The 12262-nt window shown below is 45.1% G+C and overlaps 1 protein-coding gene across 1 annotated transcript in view; it reads left to right on the top strand.

The window, feature by feature from the left end:
* LOC136627467 (oocyte zinc finger protein XlCOF8.4-like) overlaps positions 1-11406 on the top strand; it is a 32605-nt gene extending 21199 nt beyond the window's left edge. The window contains exon 7 of the mRNA XM_066602594.1: positions 9709-11406. Coding sequence (XP_066458691.1) covers positions 9709-10733 — 1025 coding nt within the window. The 3' untranslated portion in view covers positions 10734-11406. The remainder of the gene's footprint in view (positions 1-9708) is intronic.
* Positions 11407-12262: the final 856 nt, after the last annotated feature.

The raw sequence follows: 12262 nt of genomic DNA on the forward strand, positions 1-12262 counted from the left end.
GGGGGTCGCGGTCTAGGAGTTTGTGCGAAATGAACAGATAATCTAGGCGTTGGTATGAGTTATGGGACGGGGAAAGGAAACTGTAGTCTCTCTCTTTGGGGTGTAGGGTCCTCCATAGGTCTACGAGTCTAAGGCTAGCTAACTCTTTGCGTAGTCTGCGCAGTGATGTGCGTGTAATTACGGACTTACCCCCAGAGGAGTCGAGTGGAGGTTCCATGCAGAGGTTGAAGTCCCCACCTAGCAGTATGTTGGAGCCGTCTGCGGACGTCTTCAAGGCCCCCAGTACCCGGATTCCGAAGCGTACCTGTGCTTGGTTTGGGAAATATATATTAGCGATGGTAACAATCTCATTACATATTTGAATTTTCAGAAAGATATATCTTCCGTCTTCATCAATTGACGAGGAGATAAATTTGTGGGGAAGCCCTTTGTGTATGGCTATAGAGGTTCCTCCCGCTTTTTTACTTGGGTGCAGGCTTTGGTGCCATGTTATATAATTACGGTTTTTGCATTTGGGGGGATTTTATTCGTTTGAAAATGAGTTTCCTGCAGGAGCGCAATCATAATTTTATGTCTGTGCAGGTGATCCAGTATCTGCCCCCTCTTGGTGGGTTTGTTCAACCCTCTCACGTTATAAGTGCCAAATGTGATGCTAGCATGATCCATATTCAGGTAGGGGGCTTGTTTAGTAACCAGGGTGTAGATGGGTAGGGGGACAAAGCGAGGGTAGAGGGGGGAGGGAAAGAAAGAGAGGTTTACAAAAAAATACCTTCTACGGCATTTAGCGGCTGTATGCGCTATCGTGGTGAGAGATGTTGTGGTCGCAGCTTTGTGCGACATTTCACCCTAGGCGAGGAGTGGTAGGTTGCCAGGCAGAACGAGACTGGCCCCCGCCCCCCCCCCCCCCCGGAATAACTATTGTAACGTTTGGGGTACCCAAGGGGGACCCTGCAAATAACCTCCAAGTGGCGGTAGATCAGAACAGATAATACAATTTACAACAGTGACTTAAAGAAGTTGTGAACGACGGATGTTCCAACAGCGAGAGAAGGTACTGCCAACTGGGCAGTCGAGCCATTTTTTGTGCTCTCCCTGCACCACAAAATCGGATTGTGCGCAGGGAGGGGGATCAGGAGAGGTCTAGCTCCCGGGTCCCATTATCTTCTTTCGGTAGAGTCCCTAGCCAGTGCTTCTCTCAAGGGTTTCACTGCGGGGTAAGAGGCATCAGGTATTGATTTCAGATCCTCTGCGGCGTTCACGGCGCTGTTTGGGTTGAACGGTCTGCCAGTGCTCCTGGGCCGTTGGAGCCAGCAAGGTTGGTGCGTTTGACCAATCGGGGAGTGCGAGCAATGGGAGTTGGAGAGTCCCCAAGAATTTCGGCAGGTCTCCTAGCATGCGAAATGTGGCTGACTTGCCGTCTTTTCTGGCAATCAGAGAGAATGGGTAACCCCAGCGGTATTGTATGTCGTTTTCTCTGAGCAATGTTAGTAGTGGCCTCATAGCGCCCCTGAGGCGGAGAGTGTGGCGCGCCAGGTCTTGAAGTAAGATAAGTGGTTTTGCCGTTATGCACAAGGTCCCCCTTTTCTCTAGCAGCGCGCATGATGGATTCTTTTTCTCTAAAGAAATGGATCCTGCATATTATGTCCCTTGGCCTGTTTGGATCGGACGTCCTGGGTCCCAGCGCCCTGTGTATCCTGTCAATTATGATCGGGTTGTCTGGTGCGCGGTCTAGTAATTGTAAAAAAAATGTTTGCGCCCAGGTTTCTAATTGGGGGCCATCTACATCTTCAGATAAACCTCGGATGCGGACATTATTTCATCTATTCCTGTTCTCGAGGTCATCTATGTGCATAGTCATGCTGGCAATTTGATCCGATTGAAATTGTATGGCTTGCCTGTGCGATTCTAAAATGGACGCCGTGTCCTCTTGTGCCTCTTCTACCTGCAGCAATCTGTGTCCCATCTGGTGTATATCAGAGTGGATGCGGTCAGGGGCTTGTCTATTAGATGTTTCAAATTTTGTGAACAATGCTTGGAGCTCACTTTTTGTGGGGATTGACATTATGTGGGATTTCCATTGTTCAGTGTCCTTATCTAGGAGTTCCCCTTTATGTGTGTTGCCAGCCGGGCTGCTAGGTGTGCTGCTCTCTGGGGACACCAACCACCCCAGGGTGTCATTGCCCCTTTTAACGTTGGGAGAGGTGAAGTGTGCAGCAGGTGAGGCTTCTGTGGATGTGGCTGTATGTGCTGAGGGGGAGTCCATGTTTGTGCCACTCACTGTTTTGTTGCAGCTTCCTGGTTCCTTGGACATCTCAGGTGCGGGAGCCTCTCGTGCAGGGAGCCCCTGGCGTGTGGGGGCTGTCTCCTTCTCCCTCCGTGAGGTGCCCAGTGATGGTGACCGCTGCGGCTGGAGAGCCGGATCGTTCGGCGCAGTGCTTGGCGGGGAGGACTGGGACCCACGTGGTTTCATGTGAGCGGGCGCTGGCGCCATCTTTGCCCCCTTCCCGTCGCTCTGACTGGGAGCGCCGAGAAACCGCTCCATTGCCCCTCTTCTGCCGCTCGGAGCCGCCGCCTTCACTTCAGGGATGTTCTTCCTGCCCATCTTGTCCTGGATGGGCGAAATTCGGCGTTCTGATGGAGGTTGCTGTCCGGGGATAGGTGAGCGCAGCGGGAGCCTGACTCACACGCGTCCTATCTCGGCATTCGCAGGCCACCGAATTACTTGTATTTTTAATGGTATTTAATTCACCGTATAATGTATTTGAAAATTGTAAAACATTTTTAACCCCTTAGTGACCAGCCCATTGCCTTTTTACGTCCTAGCTTGCTGGGCCTTTATCCCTGAGGACGTAGAAACATGTTTCCTGCAGGGATTAGGGCCCTGCAAGCTGAGACGTGACAGCTCCATGCTGCCGACTCCTGGAAGTAGCCGGCAACCTGGAGCTGCCATTCCGGGCCGCGGGACCCCTTCCCCGGTCACAAGATCGCCGGCGATCATATAAAAGTCAATGAAAAAGTAAAAAAAGTTAAAGATTCAGCTGCCCTGACGGATTGGATCCATCAGAGCAGCTGAAAGTACTCACCCGCCTTCTTAGCGATGTTGCATTGTCCTGGCCTCCCAGGTCCCATCGGCGCCTTCTGCGCATGTGCGCCAGACGTCCTATGGGTATCCGTGAGGGGAGGTGAAACTACTTACCTAAGGCCTCAGGCAATGTCCCCCAACGGGATCTTTATCTGCAGACCTTTCCCCAACTTTGGCGCATGTGCCCATCCGCAAAATGGCGGACCCAAGTGCAGAAGCTGCGGAGGGCCCGATAAATTTAAAATCTCCTTGCTCCTGGCTACTAAAGGTAGCCGCGAGCCTGGAGCAGTGACCGTGGGTCGCAGTGAGCGGTCCCCGGTCACGTGATAATAGCGATTACGTAAAAGTTAAGACAGTTGAAGTTTGATGAGCCTTTTGGTTTGAGTCCCATTGTGCATACAGACATAATATTAGGGCCACAATGGGTATGTTTCTGAACACAGGACAAACGGGGGGATCCATTTTGGGGTGAAAGTCTTCATTCAGATGTTTGCTGTACAAAAAAAATGTTTTTAAAATGACACAATTGCCCAAAAAATTTAAATCGTAATTTTTTCATTCTGCTTTGCTCAGATTCACTCAAAAACTGTAGTGTAAATATACGCAGTACACCCCTATATAAATGCAATACGGCATCTAGTTTTCAAAAGAGGATCATTTGTGGGGGTTCTCTGTTGTTTTGGCCGCTCATGGGCTATACAAGTGGGCAATGGGGCCTAAAACGCCTTCAAGCAAAATGTCTGTTCTGAAAGTCACCGGCTGCTCCTTTCGTTTTGGGCCCCATTGTACATACGGACATAATATTAGGGCCACAATGGGTATGTTTCTGAACACAAACATGGGGATCTATTTTTTGGTACAAGTATTTATTCCTATTTGTGCTGTACAAAAAAAAAACTGTTTTAACCCCTTGAGTGGCGGGTTTCCTACGACCCTGTTGTGCCCACCAGGGCAGGTTTTTTAAATGGTCTAATCATTGAATTTCATCTAATTTTGCAGTTGCGTTCCAAGAGCCATAACTTTTTCATTTTTCCATTGACCAGGCCATATGAGGGCTTGTTTTTTGTGGGACAAGTTGTACTTTTTGATGGCATCATTTTTGGGTATATATAATGTATTGCATAACTTTTGTAAAAACATTTGTAGGGAGATTGAGGGAAAAAAAGAAATTCTGCCATTTGTTTTTTGGATTTCATTTTTACGGCGTTCAACATGCAGAATAAATAGTGTGATAACATTATTCTCTGAGCCGCACGATTCCGGCGATACCAAGTTTATACAGTTTTTATGTTTCGGGGAGGAAAAAAAGAAATGGGGAAAAAAGAAAAAAAGGGGCCATGTCATTAAGGGGTTAAATAATGTACCAACTTCCTTCTCTGGGTCATTACGACGCATGGATACCATATGTGTGATTTTATTTTACATTTTTTACAAAGTAAAGGGAGACAAGTGTTTTTGTTTTTATTTTTATTTTTTTTATAATTTTTGTCCCTTTAGGGGACTTCCACAGGGACCCATCAGGACCCCCTGATCACTTTCCGGGGGTCTGATGGTGACAGCCCTTTACATGCTGCAGTGACAGCCCTTTACATGCTGCAGTCACATAGACTGCCGCATGTAAAGGGTTAACACAGCAGAGATCGGAGGTTTTCTCTGATCTCTGCTGTAAGAGCTGGTACCTAGCTGTCCTCTGACAGCCAAGCACCAGATCTCCCTGCCACAGAGATCATCGGCTTGCTTCTGACAAGCCGATGGTCTCTATAGCAACCTGTAAACAAAGCAGGACATTAGAAGCAGGAGATTGCCGGCAGATCGGCAATATCTTCCTGCTTCTCAATGTCCTGCTTTGTTCTCTGTGGGTCTGTGCAGGCAGAGCACACTGTCACAGCTTGTGGCATTGTGCTCTGCAGCTCCCATAGTGATACATAGCCCGGAAATCTTCCCGGCTATATCACTATCGGCAGTGGAGCTCGTCCCGGAAAATTTCCGGGCGTGCCACTCAAGGGGTTAAAAGTGACACAATTGCCAAAAAAATAAAAATCTGAATTTTTTTCCCTCCTGCTTTGCTTAGATTCATTCAAAAACTGTGGGGTCAAAATACACAGTACACCCCTAGATGAATTTGTTAAGGGGTCTAGATAAATGCAATACGGGGTCTAGTTTTCAAAATGGGGTCATTTGTGGGGTTTCTCTATAGTTTTGGCCGCTCAAGGGCTCTACAAGTAGGCAAAGGGGCCTAAAACACCTTCAAGCAAAATGACTGTTCTGAAAGCCACTGGCTGCTCTTTTTGGTTTGGGCCCCGTTGTGCATACGGTCACAAGATTACGTCCACAATGGGTATGTTTCTGAACACAGGACAAACAGTGGAATCCATTTTGGGTGCAAATACACATTTTCATGTGCACTATAGAAAGAAAATCCCCTCTTTTAAATGGCATATTTGCAAAAATATTAAATTTTTTTTTTCCCCTCTAAATTGCATTAATTCCTGAAAAACAACTATGAGATAAAAATGCTCACGGCCCCCCTCAGTGAATACATTAAGGAGTGTAGTTTTTAAAAAGGGGTCATTTGTGGGGGTATCTATCATTCTGACACCTATGAGCCTTTGTAATTTTGGCTTGGTGTAGGAAAAAAAAATGTTCCTTAAAATGTTTAAAATCAATGTTAAATTTTTATGTCTCCTAAATGGTTAAAAAAACCTGAAGTTTTTCCAATGTGCTTCCAGAATAAAGTAAACAGATGGAAATATATATCTTATCAAAAATGTGTACGGGATGTTTGCACTTCTTTAAGATATCGCAGTTGAAAATTTGAAAAAATGAACATTTTTTTCAAAATTTTCCCAATATTGGCACTTGTAATAAATATACACAAATTCTAACTGTCTATTTTTACCACATAAAGGAAGTACAATATGTGGTGAAAAAACAATGTCAGAATCACTTGGATATGCAAAACCTTTACGGAGTTATGCTATGTCAAAGTGATACATATCAGATTTCCAAAATTTGGTCTGGTCATTAAGGCGCAAATCGGCTTGGTCACTAAAGGGTTAAATTGGCTAAAATAGAAAAACCTGCAATTACACTATTTTTTAGGGGTAAGTGGGTTTGTTTTTTGCAACGTTCATGGTGCGGTAAAAATAACTTATTCTATAGGTCTGTACCATTGTGACAATCCCATTTGTATAGATTTTTATGTAGTTTATTGTTAGCAGTTTAGTCATTCACAACCTTCGGCGACCCTAAAGGCAAGCTCCCTCCAGTATGTATTTTGCTACTTTTAAAATCTCTTATTTAAAACCTAGCTTTTTCTCTGCATATTCAGAGCCCCATAACTTTATTTTTCCATCAATAGAGTTGTGTGAGGACTCGAATTTTGCATTACGAACTATATTTTTTACTGCTACCATTTTTGGGTACATACTGTCAGGGAAATTCTGCGTACAGCACCAATCAGGCCCACCCCAATGCCCCTTTGCCAGCGGTAAAGAAGAAACACCACACACGGAGGTCTGGTATAGTTCCTCACACGGGGACATAACTGCGTGCCTTATTACAGATTACATGGGGTCTTATACTTTTTGGTCACGTCACTAGGAATGAGTAATGGTCTCATTGGCTCAAATTCACTGCATAACCATATATGTGAAGTCCGCAGTTCCGCCTGAGGCAGTGATAGTTATATACGTAGTTAAACAGTCGTTATCTAGATACGGCGCTTCTGGGAAAACAGCCAAGCACACGGCCTTCGTATCCGGTTCTTCCTTGCGGTTTTCAAGATACATTTTGTCTTCGCTTTGCAAAGCCTTGACATATCTGATTTTTAAGGCTACATATTAAGTTTTTCTCATTTTAGCATTGAATAGAACTTGCATACAGGTATAAAAGCATAAAAAACATATGGCAATATATACATATACCCTCACAATATGAATTTCTGTTCCTTTATTTTATTCAGTTTTTATTGGGACATGAGTTGACCAAGAAAAAAAAATCAGTCCTGGCATTATGCTTTTAATTTTTTACAGCCTTCACCGTGTGGGATAAGTTATGTAATAGTTAGGTGGTTTGGGCTTATTCAGACTTGTCTATCAATGATATTTTTTATAGTTTAAATTCTTTTGTGGGGAAAAATGGAAAATAATTTTTAATGTTTTATTTATTTATTTATTTATTTGACTTAGGCCGCCTGCAGACGAGCGGGTCCGATCCGGTGGCGAGAATTCTCGCCGCGGGACCCGACCCGAGCACGTACTCACCCGCACCCGGCGGCCCCGGCTCTTTCATGTGCCGGCTGCCGGGCAGCCGGCGCATGCGCAGACCGGAGCCGGCGGCCGGGTGAGTGACGTTTCTGTGCGGGGCTCTGCGAAATAGGACATGCCGTGGTTTGTTTGCATAGGATTGCGTTTGTTAACGCAATCCTATGCAGGCTTTGAGCGGTGGAAATCCCGCCGCGGGATTTCCGCCCGTGTGCAGGCGGCCTTAGTTGTATATTTTTTTTCAGTCTGCTTAGGGGACTTGAAGTTGCTATAATTTCATCACTTCTACAATATACTGCAATACTCCAGTATTGCAGCATATTTAATTTTTAACATTCATATATTAAACCTTGCCAGGGCAGGGTTTATTATAGATAGATTTATGGCAGTCCTGGGAACCCTAACTAGGCCCAGGACTACTACGGCAACCAATGGCATTCTGCAATCCCATCCATAGGCGTACATATAGGGGGTGCTGGGGTCGCGGTTGCGACCCGGCCCCTGAGCCCCCGGGGGCCCTCTTTCACACGGACTGACCGCAGTTACTTTCATTAAGGTCTCTGCGCCAGCCGGCAGCTTCTCCTGCACGCCGGTGCTTCCTCCCCGACCTCCGCTCAGACTCCTCCCCTCTGCAGGAGAAGCTGCCGGCCCGCGCGCATATGTTTCTTTTCAGCCCCACTTCTGTAGCCTTGAGTACTTCCAGCAACCTCATTGGTTGTTGGGGACACACCTTCCTTTCAGATGTGCCCGAGGATACATTTACACAGAGCTGTGCACGAGAAGCAGGTGCTGACAGGAATACCGTTACACAGATCTGCGGTGTATTCACAGAGCTGTGGAAGCACGAGAAGCAGTGAATACACCGCAGATCTGTGTAACTGTACTCCTGTCAGCACCTGCTTCTCGTGTACAGCTCTGTGTAAATGTATCCTCGGGCACATCTGAAAGGAAGGTGTGTCCCCAACAACCAATGAGGTTGCTGGAAGTACTCAAGGCTACTGAAGTGGGTCTGAAACTGCGGTCAGTGTGCGGGATCCTGTGTGATGGGGTGGGGGGTGGGAGGGGGACCCTGTGTGATGGGGGTGGGGAGCACGAGGGGCACCCTGTGTGATGGGGGGGAGCACGAGGGGGACCCTGTGTGATGGGGGGTGAACGAAGGGGACCCTGTGTGATGGGGCGGGGGAGAACGAGGGGGACCCTGAGTGATGGGGGGGGGAGAGCACGAGGGGCACCCTGTGTGATGGGGGGGAACGAGGAGGATCCTGTGTGATGGGGGAAAATGAGGGGGATACTGTGTGATGGGGGGGAGAATGAGGGGGATCCTGTGTGGTGGGGGTGGGGAACGAGAGGCGTTCTGTGTGATGGGGAGTGTGTGGGAGGAAAACAAGGGGTGTTCCGTGTAATGGGGAGTGAGGGGGGGGGGTGGTATAAGGGGCATTCCATGTGATGAGGAGTGGGGGGGGGGCAACGACGACAAGGGGTGTTCCATGTGATGGGGAGTGTTTAGAGTGTCAATGCGTATGGAAACAATGTATTGCGTATGGGCAGTTTATCACATGCAGCCCATACAAGTGTACAGGGCTCACGTTGCATGGTACACAAAGGAAGAGAGCATGCTGGGATTTATTTCTCTTGCATATCTACACGCAGTCCATTGACTTTCATTGACTCCGTTCACTGCGCACCACGTGTGTGTGCGCAACGCACGCATAATAGGTGGTGAAAACCTGGCCATGGACATGAGCCCTAACATGTTATAAAAGTTAGCTTATGTTGTCTCTATTGTATGTATTGTTATTATGCAGTCTCCAATGTATGTGTGTATATATATATATATATATATATATATATATATATATATATAAATTTTCTTTCCTGAGGAAGCAAAGCATGCCTGGGGGCTTGTGTTCTGGATGTTTTAAAACTCTGCTAAAACCCCTGATTACTAATGATCTATTGATGGGTCATTTAAAAAAACAGTAATGTAGCTAAAAGTGATGTAGAAGGAGTAGCCGTGAAAAGGAGTTGGGTTGGAGGGGTCTGTAGGGGGGCCCCAAGCTAAACTTTTGCGCCCATGAGCCTCTAGCTACGCCCCTGATCCTATCACAGGGGGCCACTGGTGAGTCAGAGGGGAAACCCCATTCCTCAAACCCACTGGATAAGCAGCAGGCGCACTTCATATCCTAAGCACACTTCATATCCACCCTACACTTCTGTGATGTTCAAAGGGGGAGGGATTAATTACTGAAATTTGCTACATGCTTTCCTGTTTTGTATGGAAATTTTATATAGAAATGTTATAAAATATCAAATTTTTAATTTTTATTCAAAAATAACAAAAATACATTTTATTGTTGTCAGATGCGAGTACAAGGAGTTCAGGGGAACATCTGGTATCGTTATCAATGGAAGATTGCAATATTGCACAAGATACATTAGAAGAGCCCACCATTATCCCAGATAAAAACCTAGCGATTCATAGCAAATATCTATCATCTGATCCTTTTAAACAGACTCTGTCTTCTGATGCATCACAGACTGTTAAGCAAGACAAAAGACACAGAAGTAACGTTGAATGTCAAAAAGCTCCCACAGGGAAAAAGCCATTTTCATGTTCAGAATGTTCTCAATGTTTTACTTTGAAATCAACTCTTAATGTGCATCGAAGAATTCACACAACAGAGAAGCCATATTCATGTTCAGAGTGTGGGAAAAGCTATCACCAGAAATCACGTCTTATTGGTCATCAGAGAACTCACACGGGAGAGAAGCCATTTTCATGTCCTGAGTGTGGGAAATGTTTTACAATTAAATCGGTTCTTGTTAAACATCAGAAAACTCACACAGGAGAGAAGCCATATTCATGTTCAGAATGTGGGAAAAGCTTTCACCAGAAATCAGATCTTATTGGTCATCACAGAACTCACACAGGAGAGAAGCCATTTTCATGCCCAGAGTGTGGAAAATGTTTTACAATGAAAGCGGATCTTGTTACACATCAGAGAACTCACACAGGGGAGAAACCATTTTCATGCTCACATTGTGGGAAATGTTTTGCTGTAAAATCACATCTTGTTAGACATCAGAGAATTCACACAGGAGAGAAGCCATTTTCATGTTCAGAATGTGGGAAATCTTTTATCCAGAAATCAGGTCTTGTGGAACATCAGAGATCTCACTCGAAGACATTATCATGTCGTCAATGTGGCAAATGGTTTACTCGGAAATCAAGTCTTGTTGAACATGAGCAAAGTCACACAGAAGAGAAGTCGTATATTTATGTGGGAAATGTTTTACCCAGCAATCATATTTTGTTAGACATCAGAGGGCTTACGCAGGGGCAGAGCCAAGTTCAGGTTCTGAATGTGGGAAATGATTCACTTTGAAATCCGATCTGGTTAGACAGAGAATCCACATGGGACATATCCATTTTCATGTTCAGAATATGGGAGCATTATGACATTACGTTCATTCTTGCTAAACATTAATAACACGGTGAATGCAATAATAAAAATAAGCACCAGAATTGCAGATTTTGTTAATCATGCCTCCAGAAAAAAACTGCATTGAAAGTGATCAAAATGACATGATCCTAAAAATTAGATCAATGAAGACTAGAACTCATTCTGGGAAAAAAAAACTGTTGATGGTAAAATAAAATAGAATGTATTGACACAAAAGCATTTTTTAATTATTATTTTTAACCTGTTATATCCAGTATCAGACTTCATCCGACATTGAGATTTCACTGCATAGCTAGGCTCCACTGTCGGATAAGGTCCGACCCATATTTCTGACATTTTGCAGAAGAGTTGTGATGTTGGAGCTCCCTTCTGTATATGTATATTACACTATGCAGAGGAGAGCTGCAATGTCTGATGTCTCTTCTGCATAGTTTAATATACATATAATGAAGAGAACTCTGAAGTCGGATCCCTCCCCTACATACTGTAATATACAGAAGAGAGCTCCAATGACAGACCTCTCTCCTGCATAGTGTAATATACGTATATAATAATACTAATGTATATACATGTACTGTAATATATATTAACTCATTTTTAATTTTTTTTAATTGCTAAAAATGAACTGTCATGATGATTTCATTATGTGTTTCTGTTGAGTAATTCCACGAATCCACAATACGCTTTACCAACCAAAATAAATAAGAGCTGGGAAGGATGTGGGTGGCACGGAAATGGATTCGAAAGGGTAAACTTTTTTTCAAAGTGGAATGTGAAACCAACATCCAAAATCGCACACCATATTCTGACGGAGTGTTCCTGAACTTGGATAACAATAGTAAAAATGCTAAATTTTGCCAGCAGGAAAAGTACATCAATCGTATTCTGTGGTGCTTTCAGGTAACTTTATTTATTACTACTTACAGAGTTGGGTACTCATTTTACCGTCCTTGGAAGGCTAAGTTAACCTTGAGCCTGCTATCTGTACCATGCGGGGATTCAACACGCAACCTTCAGGTCGTGAGCAAGAGCTTAGGACTAGAGATGAGCGAACACCAAAATGCTCGGGTGCTCGTTACTCGGCACGAAATTTTCGCAATGCTCGAGGGTTCGTTTCGAGTAACGAACCCCATTGAAGTCAATGGGCGACCGGAGCATTTTTGTATTTCGCCGATGCTCGCTAAGGTTTTCATGTGTGAAAATCTGGGCAATTCTACAAAGTGATGGGAACGACACAGTGACGGATAGGGCAGGCGAGGGGCTACATGTTGGGCTGCATCTCAAGTTCCCAGGTCCCACTATTAAGCCACAATAGCGGCAAGAGTGGGCCCCCCCCCCCGCACTGTCAGCGTAAAGATCGTTCTCCTCTGGCACAGCTGTAACAGCTGTAGCAGAGAAGAATGATGTTTGCCCATTGAATTCAATGGAGCCAGCAATACAGCAGGTTCCAC

Source organism: Eleutherodactylus coqui, chromosome 5, assembly GCF_035609145.1.
Source record: "Eleutherodactylus coqui strain aEleCoq1 chromosome 5, aEleCoq1.hap1, whole genome shotgun sequence".
NCBI lineage: Eukaryota > Metazoa > Chordata > Amphibia > Anura > Eleutherodactylidae > Eleutherodactylus > Eleutherodactylus coqui.